Below are 24,367 nucleotides of genomic sequence, written 5' to 3'. Positions count from 1 at the left end.
TTATGGTGTGTTGTCACAGCAATGGTAAAATAACTGAGGTTCTCACTACAAGCTGTGCGGATCAGGCAAAGCAGCCAGCCTGGGAATCAGTTGCTTGTTGTGACTCAGAGAGACTGAGAACATCAGGAGACAGCACGACCTCCTATACCTACAGTTCCATGCAGCTGGAAGTAGGTTCATCACTTAGTTATTGGGAATGGAACTCTGGTCCCCTGAGCCATCTCTCTATCCTTTCCTCATTTTATATCTCAGACAAGCTTGGAACACTGTGCTGCCCAGGTTGGCCTCAATCTTGTAAATATTATTCTGTCTCAGCCTCATGGGGTTCCTTAGGGCATGAGCTGATCCAGAATTGGGGCAGGAAATGGAAAGTGATGCCAGGGGAAATCAACTGGACAAAAGCAAGACGTGCTCTAACACCAGGCAGAACTGGCTACATACAGGGGTAGGGATTGTAGCTAAGAGACCAGGTTAGAACAATGAACAAACAAAAGAAATAAGCCCAATAGGCTAAACCCATAAAACACATATGCCTACTGATAACACATGGAATGTCAAAAGGGAAGGATTCCAGATGCTGCTTATGTATCCACATCCACAGCTCTGAGCACTCAATACAACAACGTAGTAAAAAAACCACAGTCCCCAGCAGTGAACCTGTCTGAGAAGCACAGTCAGGGTTGCTATGAGCATGGTGTGGACAACAAAGAAGGAGAAAGAGGGTACTTCACTTCCACAGCCAAAGGGACCATTTAGACATGAGAAAACCCCAAGGTACCCACAGTGACGATGGAGCAGGAGTCTGAGAAATATACATCAGCACTGGCCTGGAGTATGGTGCATTGGCAGAACACTTGCCTAGCATTCTAAAACCCTGGCTCCATACCCAACATCTCCAACAAAAAATAGTGAAGAGGCTTTCAGAAAGTTGAGGCAGAATCTTGAACTCAAGACTAGGCAGGGATAAATAGTGAGAGTCTGTCTTAAAATATAAATAACAATTGAAATGTGTCAAAGTCAAAATTATGGAAAAATGGAGGAACCATGACAGGCCATAAAAAAGCTCTAACAACTGCTGAGCCTGGACAGAATAACAAACACAAGTGCAAAACTAGTGGAAGTAACTGAGATTGAAGTGCACTCTATGGCATCAGGCCAGCACTGGTCCCTCATTGTCACTGCACCTTAGGAACAAAAGACAAATCAAAGGGAAGCTGAGAGTTAAGCACAGGGGCCTCTCAGGGAGTCTGTGGCTGCTGTCACCCAAGAGAACAAAGGCATGAGTCTTCACGTTAAGAAATTCAGCTAAGGACAGAAAAAGGCACCTTTTCTTAGTGGCAGAACTACAAAGAGCATACAAAGAAGGAGCCATGGAGGACCCACAGGGACATGTGGTGGCTGTGATGTCTCCAGTGGCAGAAGGAACTGGGCATCAGCTAAGGCCAGGAGGCCACCACCAAACAATAAAGGGAAATCCGAGCCGAGAATGGGGCTGCACACCTGTAATTCTAACACTTGGAGGCTGAGGTAGGGAAATCTCTGGGTTCAAGTTCAGCCTGGTCTACAAAACAAGTTCTAGGACAGCTAAGGCTGTATTGAACAACAACAACAATAACAAACCCAAAACCCAAAACAACAAAAAACCAGGAAGACGAACAGAATCAACTAACCTGGACTCTTGGGGCTCTCAGAGACTAAGCCACTAAGCAAAGAACACACTGAACCTAGGTCTCCCCCACATATGTATCGGATGTGCAGCTTGGTTTTCGTGTGAGTACCAAACAAGTGGCGCGGGGGCTAGCTCAAAAGCTGTTGCCTGTACGTGGGATATGTTCTTCTGGCTGGGCTGCCTTGGGAAAGGAAACACAGAGCCTTGCAGAGAATTAAAGTGCCTGGAGGGATATGGGGGGGGGGGGGGGGGGGGGGGCGGGGGGGGGAAGAACCCTGCCTGCTCAGAGAATTGGATGAGGAATCAGGGGAAAGGCTGGGGTAGGGGGTGATGTTGGGGGGCAGTGAGTGGGATGTAAAGTAAGTAAAAAATAAATAAATGGATAAAACAAATAAACAGGAAATTCTCAGTTTACAGGCTTTTGTTGACACATGGAGTGAGTGGAATACAACCTCAAGAGACTTCAGACAAACCCCAATCCAGGAACAAACTTCCTGCCCAAGTCTCAAACTTGTAAAGGACTAAGATTTGAAGCCAGGCGTGGTGGCACACGCACTTGGGAGGCAGAGGCAGGCAGATTTCTGAGTTCAAGGCCAGCCTGGTCTACAGAGTGAGTTCCAGGACAGCCAAGGCTACACAGAGAAACCCTGTCTCGAAAAACCAAAACCGCTTTTCGGCCGCCGCAGCCATCTTCCAGTAACTCGCCAAAATGACGAACACAAAGGGAAAGAGGAGAGGCACCCGGTATATGTTCTCTAGGCCTTTTAGGAAACATGGCGTTGTTCCTTTGGCCACATACATGCGAATCTACAAGAAGGGTGATATTGTAGACATCAAGGGAATGGGCACTGTTCAAAAAGGAATGCCCCATGAGTGCTACCACGGCAAAACCGGAAGAGTCTACAATGTCACACAGCATGCCGTGGGCATCATTGTCAACAAGCAGGTTAAGGGCAAAATTCTGGCCAAGAGGATCAATGTGCGGATTGAACACATCAAGCACTCAAAGAGCAGGGACAGCTTCCTGAAGCGGGTGAAGGAGAACGACCAGAAGAAAAAGGAAGCCAAAGAGAAGGGCACCTGGGCGCAGCTGAAGCGCCAGCCTGCGCCACCCAGAGAAGCACAGGACTAACGGAAAAGAGCTTGAGCTGTTGGAGCCCATTCCATACGAATTCATGGCCTAATGTACAGAAAGAAATAAAATACTAGCACCAGGAAAAAAAAAAAAAAAAGAAGAAAAACCAAAACCAAAACCAAACAAAAGGACTAAGATTTGAAACTAACGTCTCTGAATGAACATGTGGTTGTGAGCTCAGGAACTGTGCTCAAGGATGAGGCCCAGTCACACAAAGAAACAGCAGGAATAGACTACCCCTGATGCAAGGAACGGATTCGGGGGCCAGAAACCTGACCTAGGTTATGCCAACACAAAGGAAAGCCTGCACAAGGGAGGGCTGAGGCAGATGAACTGGTTTTGTTTGTTTGTTTTAAATTCAACAGATTTCCAGAACTGCGGAAAGCCAGAGGTGAGTGGGACACTCTGTGAGATGCCACACAAAAATCAAGCACCTGTGCTGTGCTGAAATATGTCACAAGAGGACATTGGGCCCAATGCAGGACACAAGAGACTACAACAATCTTTGCTTAACAGCCAAAAGTAGCCCCATCAATTCCCTCTAAAGAAATCTAAGAGCTGACCCAAGAAATATGGGTGGGCTCCACAGCCCTGCCTCTCAACCTAGAGGCAGGCAGTAGTGGGTTGATGTATCTCCCAAATGCAGACATGACTGAAGAAATATCTCATGCTATTCTGTACTTAAGAAACAACCAAGTGAAGACAGACAGAAGATAGCCACGATGCGAAGATCACGTGAAGAGAATTGGAAGGTGGTCACAGGGAGGCTCTAGACCAACCCTGTGGCACATTCTATAGACAATCCACTTCCACCCTGCAGGAGAAAGAAACCCATGCAGCAACCAGGCTGTGAATGGAGTTGGGCCCATACATACGAGAGAGGCACGATGATGAGGAAGGGCCCGTTGATGCGCTTGTGCTCCATGAGGTATGTGATGAGCGCAATGGTCTGGATGGTCTTCCCCAGCCCCATCTCATCAGCCAGGATGCCATTCAGGTTGTTGTTGTACAGGGACACCAGCCACTCCAAACCTTTGATCTGAAAGGGCAAAATGTAAGGACCAAGTTCACACAACAAATATGCTACCTGTGGCTACCCTCCAAGATCCTGTGCCCTGGATGACCCCACTTTCCTGGTGTGTGCTCACTGCCAGCCCTACTTCCTGTGAATCACAGCCACTGGGTAAGGATGACTATACAACAAACACTTCTGCTTTACTTATTTGCTTACGTTTTAATGAAAGCCAAAGAATAGCAATTACTATCACCTAACAACAATGTAAAAGCTATCAAAAAAAGACTACATGTTTCTTGATGTGTTCCCAACAGAAACACCTTTAAACCACTGCAGCCTTCTCCATGCCCCACTTCTCCATCTCTGCTAGCTGGAACACGCTGTAGCAGAGACACCAGCTCTCCTGTTTTCTTGCCTTTGCTATAGACTATATCTCTTCTGCACCATGTACGGTCCTCATCCAAACACTAACCCAGTCCTCACTGCACATTCAGTCACTCATTAAGCACTCTGAACTCCAGGTCTTTACGAGTGTCAGAAAATGTGGCTGGTGGTCTCACTGTTACATTCTGGCCCCAATCAAAGCACAACATGGAAGTCACAGAAACCACACAAATGAGATGCCACCTCAGAAATCGACCTATTTTTTATTAAAAATATATTAATCGTTTTAGACGTATTTCATTACTCTATGTATGTGAGTGTTCTGCCTGCAGGTGCCACAGGTGTGTCTGATAGCCCTGGAGGATGTAAGAAGTCATGAGACAGGATCCCCTGAGACTGTACTCACAGATTTGAGCCACTACAGTGGGTGCAGAGATTCAAACCCAGGCTTAAGACAGGCTTCAGTGCATGGATTAGAAGACAAAGAAGAACTCAAAAGACACATGTGCTGGGCAGGGAGACCTGAATGGCTCCCAAATATAGGTCACCTAAAACTTGGGTCACCTAAAACTTCTGTTCTGAAAGTGTATGACGTACAGGCCATGTACGCATGTACATATGTATGTGAAGGCAGGATCTCTCACTGCACCCAGAGCTCTATAATCTGGTACATTTAGCTAGCCACCTTGCTGGAGATGCTGTCTCTACCTTGAGTGCTGGGACCATAGAACCTTTTCACTTTCACGTCAGTTCTAGAGATCTCAATTCTGATTTTGTTTTGATTTTGATTTGAGACAGTGTTTCTCTGTATAACCCTGGTAGTTCTGGAACTCCATCTATATATAGACCAGGCTGTCCTGGAACTCTCCTGAACACATGATAAAGAAAATTTCCCAGACAAGCTGGGAGTGGAGCCATGATCTTTTCACCCTTATAGAAAACCCTCCTCAAAAAAGGGCAATTCCTCTACTTTCAGAAGAAAGTCAGAGTTCCAGGGAACTTCAGATCCCAGTCATGCTGCAGAGCATCTATGTGAGGTCCATGCCTGTACAGAGAGAGGCTCTCTGAGGGCATTGAGCTCATACAATGCCTGGCGCCTGGCAGCTTATTTAAGTTTTAAGGCCTTCTGGCAGCGAGCATACTTGACCACAGCTGCTTTATACGAGGAAACTAGTTGGGTGTAGTGTTAAACACCTTTAATCAGGCAGACACAGATGAATTTCTTCTGAGTTTGAGGCCAGTTTAGTCTACATAGTGAGTTCGAAGCTACCCTGGAATAAACATTAAGACCCTCTCTCAGAGACAACATCAAAACCAGATACAAAAGTCGTGGCTCTTCAGGAAAAGTAACTGTTGCCTATAAGTTCAACACCCAGCCACCCAGCCTCCCAGCTGCCTCATCTTACCTGGTACTGTTTGAGGACACCGTTGACCATGAGGGCGGACTGCTTATCTACTCTCTCTGTGACTGCATGGGCCACAGCATAGTAGGACTGCAGGCCACGAGCAAGGGCCTGGGACACACCGTACTCATCGTCCACATCTTGCTTGGCGTTCCTGGAGGGAGCACATGTTGTATGAGGACACAGGCTCCTGTCTGTGACAATGTACTGCCACTAGCTTACATCAGCTGCCTCTGTCTGTGACTTACAAACTGCAAGGGACAGAGGTGGGAACCACTCCACAGGCAGCAGCTGATTCTAACCCACTAAGGGCCAGATGATCGTCTCTGAGACGACATAGGTCCCAAGCCCATCAACAAGGTCTACTGTGGGTACCTGTCACTCCTCATGGCAGAATGCACTGGTGTTAATTAAATGAGCAGCTGCTCACCTAGCACACTGAGCTGCAGACACCAGCACTGTCTGTAACTGGACCTGTCTGAGACGATCTAAGCTCATTTTGCTGCTGTTTTTTAAGATTATCCTAATCTTGATACAGGGTCTTGATGACAGGGTAGCCCTGGTTGGCCTTGAATCTGCCATTCTCCATCCTAAGCCACACATTTCAGGACCTGGCTCAAGAACTTTTTATTTTAACTTTCTGAGGTTTTAAAACGTCGTCTATTTGTGCGTATATAAGAGTGTACACACACCACCACAGATATGTGGGAGTCAAAGTTGGTTCTTTGTACCATGTGGGCTTTGAAGACCAAATTCAGGATTTCAGGCTTGACATCAACATCAACCACCATTGCCAGCAGAGCCAGCTCATGGGCCCTTCCCCTTCTACTTTTTCTTTTCTTTTTTTAAAGCCAGAGTCTCACTGTTGTAGCCATGAGTGGTCTAAAACTAGCTACATAGACCATACTGGCCTAATCCTGCCTCTACCTCCTAAGCGCTGGAATTACAGGTATCTACTTCACTCCTGGCTCAATAATTGTTTTTTCTTTTTTTAAAAAAGATTTGAGCCGGGCGTGGTGGCACACACCTTTAATCCCAGCACTCGGGAGGCAGAGGCAGGCAGATTTCTGAGTTCGAGGCCAACCTGGTCTACAAAGTGAGTTCCAGGACAGCCAGGGCTACACAGAGAAACCCTGTCTCGAAAAACAAAAACCACCAAAAAAAAGATCTGATTTTTAATTATGCGTCTATGTGGCAGAGGGGTTCTGTGTTTATGAGTAAATGTGCCCTCAAAGGCCAAAAGGTATTGGATTCCCTGGAGCTAAAGTTACAGATAATAGTGAACCAGTCAGCACTGGTATTGGGAACCAAAACCAGGTCCTCTGCAAGAGTGGTGTGTGCTGAGCCATCTCTTTAGACCCACCCTTCCTTCCTTCCTTCCTTTCCTTCCTTCCTTCCTTCCTTCCTTCCTTCCTTCCTTCCTTCCTTCCTTCCTTCCCTCCCTCCCTCCCTCCCTCCCTCCCTCCTTTCCTTCTCCAGACAGGATTTCTCTGAATAGCACTGGCTGTCCTGAAACTCACTCTGTAGACCAAGCTGGCCTTGAACTCAGAAATCTGCCTGTCTCTGCCTCCCAAGTGCTGGGATTAAAGGCGTGCACAATTACTGCCCAGCAAAGTCTCTTTTTCTAACAATTATAAATTTGACTGTGTATACAGGATACATGCCTTTGTCACTGATTATATGGGTTTTCAGTAATTGAATTCAGGTAACTGAATTGTTAAGGACTGGCAGTGTCTTTACCAGAGAAACCATTTCAATGGCTGTTTATTTCCCATTTAAAAAGTCATTTAAACTGTGTAGCATGGTTACATTCACACATAACTCCAGCATTCAGGAAGTAAAATAATTTTAAGATTGAAACCAGCATAGGCAGCTGGAGAGGTGGCTCAGAGGTTAAGTGCACTGACTGCTCTTCCAGAGATCCTGAGTTCAATTCCCAGCAACCACATGGTGGCTCACAACCATCTGTAATGAGATACCCTCTTCTGGTATGTTTGAAGACAGCTACAGTGTACTCATATAAATAAAATAAACAAATCTTTGAGAGAGAGAGAGAGAGAGAGAGAGAGAGAGAGAGAGAGAGAAAGCCAGCATAGGCTGTAGGATGAGATCCAATCTTAAAATTTTTAAAAAAAAATAAATAAATAAAACAAAATCAGGCATAGGGATAACATGTCTTTGATCCAGCACTCAAAATTTCTTTTATTAAAGACTCACCTATTTTATGTGTATTTGCTGATATGTATGTATGTGTACTGCGTGCGTGCGTGCGTGCGTGTGTGTGTGTGGTACACATGGAAGTCAGAGGATTCCCTGGAGCTAGAGTTACAGATGGCTGAAGTCATCATGTGGGTGCTGGGAACTGAATCCAGGCCTCTGTAAAGGCAGCAAGTGCCCTTAACCTTTATTTTGTCTTTTTTTTTTTTTCCCAGAGCTGAGGACCGAACCCAGGGCCTTGCACTTGCTAGGCAAGCGCTCTATCACTGAGCTAAATCCCCAACCCCGCCCTTAACCTTTAAACCATCTCTCCAGCCCAAGGTTAAATATTTTTTTGTTGTTGTTTTGTTTTTTGAGAGGTTTTTCTGTGTAGCCTTGAATGTCCTGGAACTCACTCTACAAACCAGGCTGACACAGGATTGCTGGGATTAAAGGCATGAGCCACCACAAGGTTGAACATTCTTATCTGAAATTCTTATGTGTTTGAGATTCTGCAGTTTTTCAGCTGGTGTAGTATCTATAGAGATCTTAATTTCACAATTCCCATCAGAAAATAAAAACTGCTGTGAAAATGGAAACATTTGGAATTTGGAGCATTTCAGATTTGAGTACTCTTATTTCTCTATCATATCTATCTTATTTCTCTATAATGGTCTCTTATCAACTTCTTACCACAAAGATCAAATCAACACATTAAATTTTAACTGTGGTTTCAAGAGCAAAATGTGAGAGAGACCCTGCACACACAACACCAGGGGTGAGCAGAGAACAGAGAGCAGAGCATGCGGCTGTAATACTGCTGTACAAGATGGGAGCAGCTCTCTACATCTGCAGACACTCGGCCATCCCAGGACAAATGCTTGATGAGAAGCCACGCACACCACAATGCCTGGATGGATGTGTGCAAACAAAACAAAAAGGAAAGAGAATGTAGCCACTCTCTCTGGAAGTGGACACAGGACCAGACAGGTTTCTTGGCAGAACCAGCAGGAGGCTTCTGGGAACAAGGGCTGTGTGGCTGCCCAGCTGCACTTCCACAGCTTATAATTAGCAAGGAATCATTTTCTATGTCAGTCACCACAGAGACTAATGAAGTCTGTAGGAAACAAACGTGGCCCTTCAGTGGCTGTGTCAGGACTGGGAAGGCCACCTAGGGAGAACAATCTCATGACAGACACAAAGCACAATGGAAAGGGAAAGGCCGGGGACTCTGCCCACTTGTTCTGGTGCCACTTTAAAGAGAGCTTGCAGATGAGGACATGGGGACCCCTTACTCAATAATGTGTCGGGCGTCCACCTCAGAGACATCATCGCTGTCTGGGTCTGGAATCTTCTTCTTTTCTTCCACAGGCAGTGTAGGGGGCTGTGCGGGCTGAGGCTGCTCCTCTTCCTCCTCCTACCAAGAGAGGTGCCACGTCATCTTGGTTCCCTAGCAATCCCAGGGGAAGAGATGTTCCTTCCCAATGCAGTGGTGTCTGCCTCTTCCTGCCCTTCCCGTTGAATTGCTGGGTAAGCCTTTAGTTTCCCTAGCAGACTGCATGTTCTTTGCAAGGGTATCTTGGGAATCTCTGTAGCTGCTGCTCTCCAAAGCAGCCACCACACCTTTACACGCTACCAACTCAAACAGCTTTCCAGTTTCACAGCTGACTTCACGACCAATGTGTGTGCTTTACCTCCAGGTTCTGCTCATCTAGAGACAACAGGCATCTCAGCTCACACAGCCTTCCCAGTGAGCTCACTGGATGCTATCTCCTTACAGGACCTCCCTGCGTTTACCGAGCAGCTGACATTGGAATTCTGCAGACCATGTTCAACAAATACATAGGAATGCGTTTCCAGTACTGAGCACTCTTGTTCTCCTATATGAACCTTGCAGGTTCACAGTAGATTCTTTTCAACTCTCGTAGCATTGCTAGAGAGATTTTTAAATCCTGTATGTAACTGGCACATGGCTCTAACCCCAGTTTTTAGGAACCTGAGGAATACAGATTATTATTTGAGTAATCTGGCAATGTAGTTGGATCTTGTCTGGAATGAAGATTAACAACCAGGGAGATAGCTCAGTGAGAAAGTATTTGCCTAGCACACGGGAAGGTTCAACCTTAATGGTACAAAATGTGTTTTTACATAACTGTTAAACAGTTCTAATCAAACTCTGACAAGTTTCCCCCCACCCCCCACACCATGCGACACAATTCCAAATCACTGGGAACAAGGAGGTCGCTCTCATCACCAAATGCAGAAAAGCAGCAGCTATCTAATGAAGTACAGTGTGGCTAGAAATAGACAGGGGGTGGGGCAAACTGCTAAAGGAGGTCAGGAGATTCTCTTTCCAGAAGATACAAAATGAACAAAATTGAAAACAAATGACCATTCAAGCTCCAAGAGTTAGAGCACAGCAGATTCATCTTGGAAATGCCGCTAACTTCTGGGGGAAAAAAAGCAGGAGACTGCACTCTATTTATCTGGGCTCTTCAGTCTAGCCCACCAACAATATAAAGTCTGTTGTGGTTGGGAGCCAAGGTGGCAGAGTCTGTATCCAGTCTGGTAGAAATAAAAGATATCCTCAAAACAAATCAAACACTTATGTGTCTAGTCTATTTAACTACTGAAACAATAGACTCCAAAGAAAAGGAAATTTTCCCAGAAATCTCATGCTAAAGGAAAGAGCCCCAAGAGTAATGTGTCTCTTAGAAAGAGCTCTGAAACAATCCTAATAACTGTCAGACCACTGACAGGATAAGACTGAAACCCAGACAATGATGGGCCAGTGGTGGGAGGACCACACCTTGATAGGCACTGATCAGTGTGCACAACCTTGGTCCTTTAAACTCTGATCTTGTGTCAGGATCCTGAAGACAGATTTGAGAGGGTTCCTGGTTTTCTTATCCATCTTCTGAAGGTAGCGACATTGACTATATCCTTTTCTTCTTTTCAGTTTTAACGTGGTTCTTTTAATTGGCATATTGAGGACAGGTGGCCAGACCTAACTTGAGGTACAGGTTATGACCCCAAGTTTGAGAGCATTTCTAACATTTGGCAGCAGTGGTGGCCCTGCCTACCTCAGGGAAAAATGGTGGCAATCTCAGCCAAGGTCAGTACATGCTACTTCTACCTGTGAAGATGTGAATGTGACTGGTGGAGTTGTACACATGCAGAGACCAAAAGGGCCCTGAGAATACACTATCTTAGGAAGACATAAAAACAGCATTTTTCTGGAATGCACTGCCTTGAACACAGAGCCATGACAGAATACAGACTGCTCACTGGCTCCACTGTTTGCATATAATTTCTGCCACATTATTTTAGGACCCATCACTCATAAGTGGCATAGAAATAGGATCTTTTTATAGGGAACCAGAAATTGAACTAGGAAAATAAATCGAGCTAAGTCAAAAGTAGCAGTACCCACAGTGACGAAAACAAGAGTTCCTAGAATGAACTTAGGAATGCTATCCCTTAGACATCTGCCACTGTGCTGGTTAGCTTGGGACACCTGACAACAACTAGAGTCATGGTGGGAAAAGATATCAACTGGGGTGATATAAGACTGGCCTGTGGCCATGTCTGTGGGAAGCTCAGCCACTGGTCACGACACCCAGAGGACAGGTGGCATGAGCCTGGAAGCAAGCCAGTAAACAGCAATCTTCTGTGGTCTTGCTTCAGCCTCTTGACCTCCCACCCTTAATTTCCTCAGTGATGGGTTGTGGCCTGGGAGTTTTAAGATCAAATAAACCCTTTCCTCCCCAACTTGCTTTAAATCCTGGTGTGTACTGCAGCAACAAAGAATCCTATGTCAGCTATAGTCCTAGACGGGGAGGCGTCATAATCCTTTGAAAGAGCTAACTGGGAGATCTCTGAGTTTGAGGCCAGTCTGGTCTAAATACCCAGTTCTAAGCCAGCCAGGGCTACATAGTGAGATCCTATCTAAAACAAAACAAACAAAACAAAAAACAACCAAAGAGCTAAATATATAAATAAGAAGAAAAGGCACTCAGCTGTTCCTGGCCGTCCACATCTGTCAGAGCTGTTCCAAGCAGGACTATCTGTAGTGTGTGTACAGAGCCATTGAAGAGCTGGGCATCTGCTCAAGTCAATCAACAAGGAACCACAAAGCACAACCAGATTATCTATCCACTTCCTACTCTGACAAAAACGAAAATAATTCACAGACAAGGTGGACACACAGCAAGAAGGATAAATATCAAGACAACTTTGGGTGGACTCTACTAAAAAACCAGACAGATAATCTACAAGGCAAAAGAGACAAACTGAACTATCAGGTAACAAAGGAAGTGGTAATAGGCGGCTGAAATCTCATCTGAAACAATCTGCCGACAAGGGAGCTGCAAAAATTCCCGAGTAGGTAAGAACATATACTCCGGCCCTTGCAGAAGAACCAAGTCCGCTTCCCAGCCTCCATGCCAGGCAGCTCACAAGGGCCCATAGCCTCAGCTCCAGGGGATGAGCTATCCGCTGTTGGCTTCTGCAGGCACCTGCACTCACGCTTGAATAGAGACAACCAAGCATACAGAGAAACAAAAACAAACCACTAAGGTTAGAATCATATGTTCAAAGAGGAGAGGGACAGTCAACCAAGACTGACACATTCAACTAAACTGCTCTTCCCGAAATACAAAAGCACCCCAGAAAAAGAGACTGAAGAGCACCTGTTGCTGGCAGACAGACACTGTGAAATTTTTCTAAGAGGGCTGGGGTGTGGTTCAGCGGTAGAGCACCTGCCTGTCTGTATAAAGACCTGGGACCAATCCCCAGCAAAACTGTGAAAAAGAGCCAACCAACCAACCAACCACTACCACACAACACACAAAACCAAAGACATGCTACCGGATAATTTAAATCCCTGGAGGGAAACATCACCTGAAGAGACTACAGCGATAGTACTAAGGCTAAGAGTGCCTACTACACACTCATGAGAGCTAGTCATGGCAAAAACCTGCCAACTCCAGGAATCTGATACCCTCTTCAGGACTCTGCATGCACATACATGCATATATTCAGACACACAATAAAACACATTCTTGGAAAACCCCACAAGAGCATCAGAAATGGTACATATACCCATGAATGTAAACTGCTATAAAAACACTTTCACTTACTACTTCTATACTAACATCTTCCAAAGGGTTCAGAGTGAATAATGCGTTAATTTCAAGAATACTGTGCTCAATCTCAGCACTCAGGAAGTTGAGGCAAGAGGATCATGGGTTCATAATCACTGGGAGTGTCATATTCCCTGTGGCTGAACCATTAGGTCCCTATCTCAAAAATCCAACTTAGCTGGCAATGGTGGTATACATCTTTAATCCTAGCACTTAAGAGACAGCGGCAGATAGATCTGAGTTCAAGACATGATCTACAGAGTGAGAACAGCTAGAGCTACAGAGAGAAACCCTGTCTTGAAAAACAAACAAGCAAACAAAACCAACTTAAAATTATGAAATGGAGTAAGATGCCTACTGTATCTGTGTGATTACAAAGATATTACTAAATAAATGCACAGCTCCAACAAACATTTACAAAAAAGGTTATAGTAAACTTAAAAACAAAAACAAAACCCAGCACACCAAACCAAACACAACAAAAATCATTTTAATGGAAAAAGGCTGTACATGGGAGAGGAGAGGAGAGGAGAGAAAGAGAAAGGATAAAGCCACACTTCTGGTTGGAGAATCACCATGTGGTCAAGGCAGCCTGGAAAACAGAGCAAAACCGCCTCAAATGCTCACCTCTGCATATATTCATACACAGAGAAAAGAAGGAAAATTCAGAAAGAAAACAAATTAATAACCAAAAGCACAGTGGTATTACATTATCCTATAGCCCAAGTATTATTTCTGGATCCCACAGTAAGCGATCTAGAGCGGACTCCTGGGAGAAGTCCTCCCATCTCCACATGCACATAGCACACAGGCCTAGTCTTACTCATAGGCATCACACACGATAACAGACGTTAGAGGAAGTTTTAGAGAGTATTTCACATTTCAGATCAACTGACAACAAAATTAATTAAAATATCAGGATTCTGGGTTTGGATTCCCTTTGTGTGTCATGTGTATGTGTGCATACTTTTGCTTTTAATAAAACTTTCCTGAGTGCCAAAAATATACAAGTAAAAAACAGTGGCTGGGGCTAGGGCTCAGTGGTACAGAGTACTTCTCTTGATTATGTGAGGCCCTATTTCAACCCGGTATCAAAAACAAAAACACTGGAGACAACAAGGGCAGGTGGATTTCTGAGTTCAAGACCAGCCTGTGCTACAAAGTCAGTTCTAAGACAGAGAATTAGAGTGGCTTTACATAATAAACAGAACTTGTCTCGAGCCGGGCAGTGGTGGCGCACACCTTTAATCCCAGCACTTGGGAGGCAGAGGCAGGCGGATTTCTGAGTTCGAGGCCAGCCTGGTCTACAGAGTTGAGTTCCAGGACAGACAGGGCTACACAAGAAACCCTGTCTCAAAAAACAAAAACAAACAAAAAATTTGTCTTAAAAAAAAAAACAAAAACAAAAACAAAAAACAAAAACCAAAACCAACTCCCTGACAAATAAACAAACAACAAGCCAAAGACATTAAAATGTATGAGACACACAGCGATGCTTATCTAGCAAGTACAATGCTTAGGATTTTTTGGGGAGTTGGGGAGCTAAAAAAGTAACATTTATGAAGCCAGGCACCATGGCATGCAACTCTAATTACCCATGCTTGGGAGGCTGGAGCAGGGGGATTTGGAGTTTGAGCCCCGCCTAACAGTTCAAGGCAAGCCTGAGTGATACACAGTAAGAAAAAAGATCTCAAAACCCACGTTTATGAAATGTAGCCAAGGGTGAATAGGGATAAACATATAGGTGTAGGGCCGAGGAGATGGCTCCTCTGTTAAGAGCACATAATGCTCTTCCAAAGGCTGTGAGTACAAATCCCTGTGCGCACGGTGGGAGCTCACAACTGCCTGCACTACAGTTCCAATACAGGATCCAATACCCTATTCTGGCTCCTGTTGACAGCAGCAGACACAAGACATACACACATGAATAAAATCATTAAGTCTAAAACCAAAATCATATAAGTTTAAACACTATTTACATCCAAAACCAAAAGCCTTACTTCAATAATTTAAGCATAGATCAGCCAACGAAGTGAGACAAATCACTAAATTACCAAAATCAAGAGTACAGGAGCAATCACTCTCACTCTACAGAGTGATAGAGACAATAAGAAACCACTAAACACACGCTGGAAGCTGGACAGACAGCTACATGAGTGAGCCACTCGCACACAAGTGTAAGGACCTGAGTTCAATCCCCAGACGCAACATAATGCCAGGTTCAGTACTGCATGTCTGTAATCCCAGTGCTCCTATGGTGAGATGGGAGGCAGAGAAAGAAGGATCCCTAGAAACATGTGGGCCAGCTCACCTGTAGTACACAGCAGTAAAGAGAGCTCCAGGCTCTAGGTAGAGGTGAGGATGGACATCTCAGGCTGTCCTCTGACTTCTACATACACACTGGTGTTTGTGTGCCTACACTTATATATTTACAGGTAACACACACACACACATACACACACACAAAGAGTGAGAAACCAAGCATACTGGGAGAAGATATTTGCAAATTATACACTGGGTCAGAGATGTGTATCTAGAATAAGTAAGGGCTGAGAGCTCATTAGGACAGCAGCCCAGTTAAGACCAGACTTGAGCAGACTTCCATTGAGGAAGATGGCTGGATGGTGCACATGTGTACATGAAGATGCTTAACATCACTGCGTACTAGGGCAATGCAAATGAAAACCAAATGAGATGCCACCACACACCCACTATAATGGCCATAAGGAAAAGGACAGACAATACCAAGTGTTGGTGAGGACATGGAAAAACTGGAACCTGTGAAATGGTACAGCCACTTTGGAGAACAGTTGGCAGTCTTAGAAAGTAAACATAAACTTACCACGTGACCCAGCAATTCCACGCCTAGGCATCTACCCAAGAAAAATGAAAACATATGTCCACACAAACCATGTTTTCAAATGTTCACAACATAATTATTCATAGTAAAAACAGAAATACAAGTGTCAACCGATGGTGGACAGGTAAACAAAATGTGGTATATTTATACAATGGAACACAACACAGCAATAAAAAGATCAAGTTCTTACTACACAGAACACACGATGAACCTCGATAACATGCCACACACTGGTGCTCCGACTCCATTTGCAGCAAGTCTACAAATGGCTAATCTGGAGATGGAAAGCAGAGTGGTGAGCTGTGTGGGGTACATGGCTGTAATCCTAGTACTCGTGAGACTCAAGTTAGAGGATACTAAGTTGAAGCTAGCCTGGGCTATACAGGAAAACTCATCCAACAAGAAATAAAAAACAAACAAACAAACAAACAAACAAACAGTTCTGTGACTTGCTGGGCATAAAGGGAAGGGACAGCAGACAGCCACAGACAGCTTAAAGGTTGCTTTCTGATTGGGTGAGGAGCTGAGCCACAGTTCCATATGTTAACTAAGAAATAACTGAACTTTCCAGTTTATGTAAATTAGATCTCAATGAAGCTGTTTAAATTAGAACAAAGTATTCTCTGCAGGGCATGGTAGTAACAGGTATAGCTCTAGCATTCAGAAAGGCAGGAGGATGCATGTCTGAGCTTCAAGCCAGAATGTACAAAAAATAGCAAGACCCTATCTGAAACAAACAAACAAACAGCTTAAATATATACGTATGCACCTAAAACTGACTCTTATGTAGGCAGGTGGCCCTCTAGACTCCAGGAGACATAAAACCACAAGTCCTCTTTCTAACACAGCAACTCAACAGGGAAGGCTCAAGTAGATGGCATTCCATCAGCCTAATGATGTGGGGAGAAGGGGAACACAAAGCCCAGGGAGAAACAGATGTAGGCAGGAGCCATCAAGAGGCATGAGCAAGAGAACACTGAGAGGCGTGGCGGCCACATATATGGAGCACGCACTCATGACTGTTCAATCACAGCACTGATGAATGGGCAAAAGCAGCAGAGCGTTCAGAGGAGTGATGCTGGGCGCTTGAAATGTGGCCAGTGCAACCGAGAAAATGATTAAACTGGATTGCCCTGAATGGAAACAGTTTACAAGTTAGCAAAGCTCTGAAGCACCACTTCCAGGCAAGCCCAGAGCTGTGGCTGCCCCTGCCACACCATGCCCTGTCAGCACACAAGGCACAAGGGCACAGTCCACAGGGTGACAGCCACAAACAAGGTGGAAACCCCAACAACAGTTAAGACAAAGTGGTCTCTTACCTCCTCCTCCTCTTCAGAGCCACTTTCTTCACTGTCTGACCTGGGGGCTACTTCATACCTAGGAAAAACAGCAGTATTTGGATGCAGCTCTGCCTGCAAGTAGCAGCTTTACTTTCCCTAGAACCTGATCTGGCCCTCAAATGCTGCAAGTCCCACAAAGGAAGCATTTAACTCACCCTGGGTTCATCTCAAGCCAGGCCTCCAGCTGCCCGGCTTTCGGGGCGTCGGTGCCAGTGAGGATCTTGCCACTCTCCACATGGATCACCTTCACAGGGAGGTCACTCATCTGGCTGGTCTCATCCAGAGGCTGCAAGAAAGTGACTGTCAGGAGCAAAGACTCCCCAGTTCCCACCCCGGGACCCAAATGCAGAGATCACACGAAGGAGACTGGTCTGAGCTACAGCATCAGAAACCAAGGAGGACAGGAGACGAGGCACATCCATGACTCTGAAGGTAAAGAAGGGCTGAGGCCTGATCATTTCTCTACCCTAAAATTTGCATTAAAATGCTCGGGCTGAGTCTCAGTTATATTTAAAAAAAATTTTTTTTTTTTTGCTTTTATGTATTTCTGTTCACTATATATGTGCCTGTCACCCCAATAGGAACCCCAGAAGAGGGCATGAGATCCCCTAAATCTTGAGTTATAGACAGTTGGGAGCTGCCATGTGCACGCTAAGAATTAAACCCAAGTCCTCTGCAAGACCAGTCAATGCCCTCAACTGCTAAGCCATTTCTGTAGCCCTTCATCTCAATTTTCCACAGACACACAACTCTAAAAAGCGTATGAGGCCAGGGACAAGCAGAGTGACACTGGCACCAGGAACTTAGAAGAGAAAGTGCTACAGTGCTGACTCAGCACCATCCCCTAAAGCTCACTTGTGTAAGGGGAGACTGCTGCCTTCAGTCCCCCCATGGCTTAGAAAAGCGGCTCTGTGCTTCAGGCACAATGGCCGACACAGGTTGCCAGCTGCAGCAAGGCAGTAAGACTTTGTCTCAAATAATAAAAATAAAACAAAATACTATAACCCCCGACAGTGGCTTTGTGCTGCAATATGGCAACCCACATTCTTTTAGAATAATTCAAGAGAACTTCAATGCTGGCTAGTGTTTTGTCAATACGATAAAGCTACAGTCATCTGAGAAGAGAACTCAGTGAGAAAATGCCTCCGTAAGAATGTCCTATGGGCAAGCCTGTGGGGCATTATCCTTGTTGATGACTGATACAGAAAGCCCACTGTGGATGGTCCAGCCTTGGGCACCATCAGAAAGTAGGCTTCCTCCAGTCTTTGTATCATTTGTTTCACCCAAGCTCCTGCCTTCTATCCTGAGTTCCCTCTGATATTTGTAACCTGAGATGAAATGAACATTTCCCTCTCCAACTTGCTTTTGGTTGTGTTATCAAAGCAATTGAAACCTTAAGATAATATCCCCTATAAAAATCCCTCGGAATGGCTAGTTAATAGTCACAGCAGTATGTTTGAGGCCAGCCTAAGACACAAGTCAGCCACTGCTGTCTTCCTAGAATGCTTAGGAGGAAGCACTTGCCTCAGAGAACAGGAAAACAGTCCCCTGGGGCCACAATGGAAGCAAGACTGCTGATGTCTGTGGGTGAGCTTAGCTCAGCTGTACAGCATGTGCTTAAGAGTGTGCGAAGCTCCAGCTTCCATTTCTGGCAGAAACCTAGAAGCTAGGGAAAGGAGACAATGACTTTTCATGCTTTCTCCTTTTCCCTGCCCTGAGTATACAGACACCATGTGGGATGGCTCCAAGATTCAGGAAGAGAGTCCTCTCCCAAGAACATACCATGAGGGCACCTTAATTTTGCTGTTTCTATCTCTCGAAGTGTACAGAATGCTGTTCATGTCCCCAGTCAGTAGTTTTGGCTACTGCAGCCTGAGCTGAGCAAAGCATCAACTATATAGGGCACAATATACTCATAACAGAGGACAGGGCAACAGACACTGAAAGGACTTGGATAAAAAGGTCAACCTGCATGTCAAAGTTCATGCAGTGGACTTGGGCATGGGGCATGCCTATCATCCTAGCACTCAGGAGCTGAGGAAGGCAGGAAGTCTGTGAGTTCGGGGCCAGCTTTGGCTATATAGTAAGTTCAAGGCCATCCTGGACTATATAACAAGAATCTTATATTAAAAGCAACAGTCAGGCACAGTGATATATGCCCCTAATTCCAGTAGTTGGGAGGCAGAGGCAGGTGGAGCTCTGTGAATTTGAAGTCAGCCTGGTCTACAGAGTTCTGGAATAGCTCAGTCTACACAGAAAAACCCTACCTTTAAAAAAAAAAAAAAAAAAAAAAAAGGTGGAGGGAGAGATGGCTGGAGAGATGGCTCAGTGGTTAAGAGAAGAACTGGCTGTTCTTCAATTCCCAGCACCCATATGGCGGTTTACCAATGTCTGCAACTCTAGTTCCAGGGATCTGACAACGTAACATACATGCATGCAAAACAACAATGCACACTAAATAAATACATCACAAAAAAGAAGCAAACAATCAAACAAGAAGCCCCTCAGGGGCCAGAGAGATGGCTCAGAAGTTAAGAGTACTTGTTGTTCTTACAGAGAACCCAGGTTCAGTTCCCAGCACCCACATGGCAGCCCGCAACATCCATTATTCCATGGACATGACATCTTCTCTGGACTCTGGAGAACCAGGCATGCACATGGTACACAGATAATGCACAGGCAAAACACTCCAAAATATTAAGAAAAAATTAAATAAAATAAAAGTTTTGTCAGGCATAATGGCCTAGGAGGCAGAAGCAGGCAGATTTCTGTAAGACTGAGGCCAGCTTAGTCTATCTATCTGCCCGAGTATCATCTAAGCAAGGCATGGTTACTCCATGAGACCTTGTCTCAAAAGGACTAATTGGTTAATGAAATTTTTAAATTAAAAAAGGGAAGAGCAGTACAGTAGTCCATCACACCTGTGCTGCCATTACGCTGGAGTGGAAGACAAGAAGATCAGATATTCAAGGTCATCTTCAGGCAAATAGGGATTGCAAGGTGAGCCTGGGCTACATGAGACCTAACTTCAACAGAAGTTAATGGCAGAGTGCTTGCTTCACAAGCATAAGCACATAAGTTTGAGCCCAAGAATGCACAACAACAGGCAGGCCACTAGCAATGTCAGCACTCGAAGGTAGACACAGGAGGGTCAACAGGGACTTGCTGGCCAAACTCCAGCCAAACTGTTCTGTCAATAAAAAACATTGTCTCAAAGGAAGTGGATAGGGTTTCTCAGAATGCCACTCAAAGTTGCCATTTAGCCTACACAGGTACACACACCTGCAACAGACATATATGCATGAAACAGAAAAGCCAAACAAAAGAATCCAAAAATGAACATTACATAGAGGTCTTCAGTGAGGCATTTTCCTAATAGCTTCAAGAAACAAATGACCTAAAATTAGCCTAACATCAGCAGTTCAAACATGCTAACAGTGAAACAAAAGGTTCTTCTATTACATCTTCATAAAGAGCTTGTCCAAATACCCAGGAATGAAAAGCATCCAAATGTGTGTGTGTTGGAGGCACCAAGGCCTATGACAGCAGTTCTCAACCTGGGGGGTCGAACGACCCCTTCACAGGGCTGCCCAAGAGCATTGGAAAACAGAGATATTTACGCCACAATTCAAAAACAGTTGCAAAATTACAGTTAAAATGTAGTCAACAAAAATAATTTTATGGGTTATTAAAGGGTCACAGCTTTAGGAAAGCTGAGAACCACTAGAGTGTGAATCACACAGAGTTGTCCCTTCAAGGGTAGGAGTGGAAAACCTTGTCGGCACAGAAGGCTGGAGCCAGCCACTCTGGAATTTCTAGCCTAGTGATCTTTGCACTCTCTGTGCAACCAGAGTTTTCCTGCATCCGGCCCTCCCCAGACCCTTATGGATTTATTGTTCTCAGTTAATCTACACAACCTGTCTTTATGAACTTACAAGTAGTTCTGATGCAGTCACTGATGTAGTCTGATCTGTCCTCAGGGAGACTTAAGTGTACTTTGTTGTACATATGGGACTAAGTTAAATTATCCCCAGAAGAAGCCGGGCGTGGTGGCGCACGCCTTTAAGCCCAGCACTCGGGAGGCAGAGGCAGGCGGATTTCTGAGTTTGAGGCCAGCCTGGTCTACAAAGTGAGTTCCAGGACAGCCAGGGCTCTACAGAGAAACCCTGTCTCGAAAACAAACAAACAAACAAACAAACAAACAAAAAACAAAAAAATTATCCCCAGAAGAGCTTTCACCAGTCTGTGCTGTGCTATAATAAACCACTGAGGTCGGACTCCTGAAGTCGTGTTGAGGCAAACTGCCTTCTCTCCTCCCCTCCCCTCCCCTCCCAACCCAGCTCATCACACTGCTGGCTATGAGGTCTACATGGCCCAGCAGTGTGCTTGCCTACAGAGTATTCTGAGTTTTTCCACCAAACACATGCCTTTCAAATAAGTGGGGGGCAGCAACTTCTCAGAGGACAGAACAATAAGCATGTGTGTGATCTGACTAGGAAAGATGCCAGGCCAGGTAGGAACTAGCAGAGAGCCTGGGGCCTGCACAGCAAATACGCAGGAGGCAACAACCTAGTTGTGAAGCAGGGTTTCTATCTGGGAAGGACTTCAAGGTTCCTCTCGAACAATTTTTTATACTTTTATAATTGTCTTTTGTAAAACAGGATACTGCTATATGGCCCCCAAGTTGCCCTTGAACTTAGGGTGAAATTTCACTTTTGACCTCACGTGCTAGATTCTCAGGCAGGTGACACCACATCTGCCTTCTGCTGTTTCTTTTGTCACTGAGTGCTGGAATACCCAGTAGACAGGCGCCTACTACATAGAAGGTGATGGGTTTGACCCATAGCCAGCCAGTACCACTTCCCGGACACACACACAACAGGTGCCCTGAATGAGACTGCCAGTCTTGAGGAACTCAAAAGTGTACAGCGTCCCCTCTCAAAGTAGACACAGCCTGCTGACTTTCTGGAATGACATACTAAACTCATGAGTCGAAATCAGGAGGAAGGCACAAGGGGAGAGAAGTCAAGACAAACTCTGAAAACCCACTCCCAATCACAGATCTGAAAACAGGTTGAGGTCTAGCTGAGACTTCCAACAAGGATCCTGAACACTCAGAACGGATGTCCAGTGGGTTCTAGAACTAAACAAATTATAAATCCATGATGGCTGATAGAAGTGAGACTACTGACTTTAGACACAGACACAGGGGAGTCAGAAATAAGCATATCACCTGGGCACAACAAAACATGCCTGCAATGGCCGGGCGTGGTGGCGCACGCCTTTAATCCCAGCACTCTGGGAGGCAGAGGCAGGTGGATTTCTGAGTTCGAGGCCAGCCTGGTCTACAAAATGAGTTCCAGGACAGCCAGGGCTATACAGAGAAACCCTGTCTCAAAAAACAAAAACAAAACAAAACAAAACAAAAAAAGAACCATAAACTGGAATATAGTCTCTTGTCTATAGTCATGGTGTTTTATCACAACAATGAGTAACTAATAAACCTTCGAAAGCTGATCTGTTTTTTGTTTGTTTGTTTGTTTTGTTTGTTTCTTTTTGAGGTAGGGCCTGTGCTACTTTTGCTTTCCTGAATGTCTCAATATGTAGACCAGGCTGGGCTGGCCTCTTAATTTGAGATCTGCTTACTGCTGCTCCATGTGTTGAGATTAAAGGCCTGTGATAAGCCGGGCGTGGTGGCGCACGCCTTTAATCCCAGGACTCGGGAGGCAGAGGCAGGCGGATTTCTGAGTTCGAGGCCAGCCTGGTCTACAAAGTGAGTGCCAGGACAGCCAGGGCTATACAGAGAAACCCTGTCTCGAAAAACCAAAAAAACAAAACAAACAAACAAAAAACAGGTCCTGTCTCGGGAAAAAAAAAAAAAAAAAAAAAACAACAAACAACTAAGTGAAAGCAGCCTGGCATAGTGTCCACACTTCTGAGTCCAATATGGGAGGTAGAAGCAAGATAATCAGAAGTTCAAGCTCAACCCTGGGCTGGGAAAATGACTTAGTGGATAAATGTATGTGAATGCCATTCCAGAAGGAAAGACAAAACCTTCATCACTGCCCCCACTACATAAAAATGTCATTTAAAATATTTTTAAAGAAACTGAAAGAAACACGTATCAAAGGACCAGCTAGCACTTCTGTAAGAAATGCCCATTTCTCACCTCACCATCTGGTCCAATGGCAGGTGTCTGTCCTTCAGCATTTTCTGCCTTCTGCAAATAAAGAGAGACACGATCAGCCTGACACTACAGGCCCAAGCCACTAAGCGTACAGCCAAACCAATTTCAAGGGGTGCCTGTACTTAGTCAGGCCCAGCGAACCTTCTTTTTCTTTTTCTTCTTCTTCTCCTTGGCAACCTGGGCAGCTTTGTGCTGCCGCACCAGCTCTGTGAGGTTGGCCACATACTCATCTGTCTGCTGCAAGAGGTAGGCCAGGCGCTTGTCCTTCTTCTGGTCAATGAGTTTGCGGTAGCCCTCCTCATCTTCAGCCTACAAAACCAAGGCAGGGTGAAACACAGTCTTGTGGGGTGCACACCTGAGGACTGTAGCTCATTCATGATGCTACTCTTCTCATCGCCCAACCCCATGCTGAATCTCAAGGGCACTGCCAGACAATACAGGTCTTGTCATGAGCCACTCACATAGGGCATAAGTTGAGTTCCATAAGGGCAGCAGTGGCACAGGCCTTTAATCCTAATACTCAAGAGGCAGATCTCTGTGAGTTTGAGGGCAGCCTGGTCTACAGAGTGAGTTCCAGGACAGCCAGGGCTACACAGAGAAACCCTGTCTCAACAAACAAACACCAAGGAGAATTTTAGACTCTTTGTCCAAAAAACATATCATAAATCCCAACCTTTGTACCTGATCTGGGCCCTATCACCAAGAATCTCAACCCTCTTCTTTCTACCTGTTCTGGGCCCATCTCAATTCTCCGCCTTGAATTCCTTATATCCTTTCAGAAACAAATGGAAGCTGGAGCTGGGCATCATGATGTATGCCTGTAATCCCAGCCCTTGGGAAACAGCAGCAGCAGGTGAATCTTAAAGAGTTTAAGCACAGCCTGGTTTATATAAAGGTCAGCCAGGGTTATACTGAAACCCTGTCTCAACGAAAACAAAACCACTACACACCCGAAATGTTCTCTGGGCACTCTTTCAGTAATCCAGTTCCCCCAATGGCTGGCAAGGCCCCACCTGATCCAACCATGCAAGCCC

General features: G+C 45.2%; 1 protein-coding gene and 1 pseudogene across 6 annotated transcripts in view; one reads left to right on the top strand and one right to left on the bottom strand.

The window, feature by feature from the left end:
* Nucleotides 1–24,367, bottom strand: part of Smarca4 (SWI/SNF related, matrix associated, actin dependent regulator of chromatin, subfamily a, member 4) — a 91,481-nt gene that overhangs the window by 38,485 nt on the left and 28,629 nt on the right. For all 6 annotated transcript variants that reach the window (XM_021172074.2, XM_021172072.2, XM_021172073.2 and 3 more), the window contains exons 10-16: nucleotides 23,475–23,642; nucleotides 23,316–23,366; nucleotides 17,302–17,432; nucleotides 17,126–17,183; nucleotides 9,098–9,219; nucleotides 5,610–5,760; nucleotides 3,680–3,843 (exon numbers count right to left, since the gene is read on the bottom strand). In XM_021172074.2, the coding sequence (XP_021027733.1) occupies nucleotides 3,680–3,843; nucleotides 5,610–5,760; nucleotides 9,098–9,219; nucleotides 17,126–17,183; nucleotides 17,302–17,432; nucleotides 23,316–23,366; nucleotides 23,475–23,642 (845 nt within the window). The remainder of the gene's footprint in view (nucleotides 1–3,679; nucleotides 3,844–5,609; nucleotides 5,761–9,097; nucleotides 9,220–17,125; nucleotides 17,184–17,301; nucleotides 17,433–23,315; nucleotides 23,367–23,474; nucleotides 23,643–24,367) is intronic.
* On the top strand, nucleotides 2,379–2,853 carry LOC110301566 (annotated as a pseudogene).

Source organism: Mus caroli, chromosome 9 (assembly GCF_900094665.2).
Source record: "Mus caroli chromosome 9, CAROLI_EIJ_v1.1, whole genome shotgun sequence".
Lineage (NCBI taxonomy): Eukaryota > Metazoa > Chordata > Mammalia > Rodentia > Muridae > Mus > Mus caroli.
The sequence above is the reverse complement of the archived record's forward strand: the minus strand, read 5'-3'. Positions and strand labels throughout refer to the sequence as shown.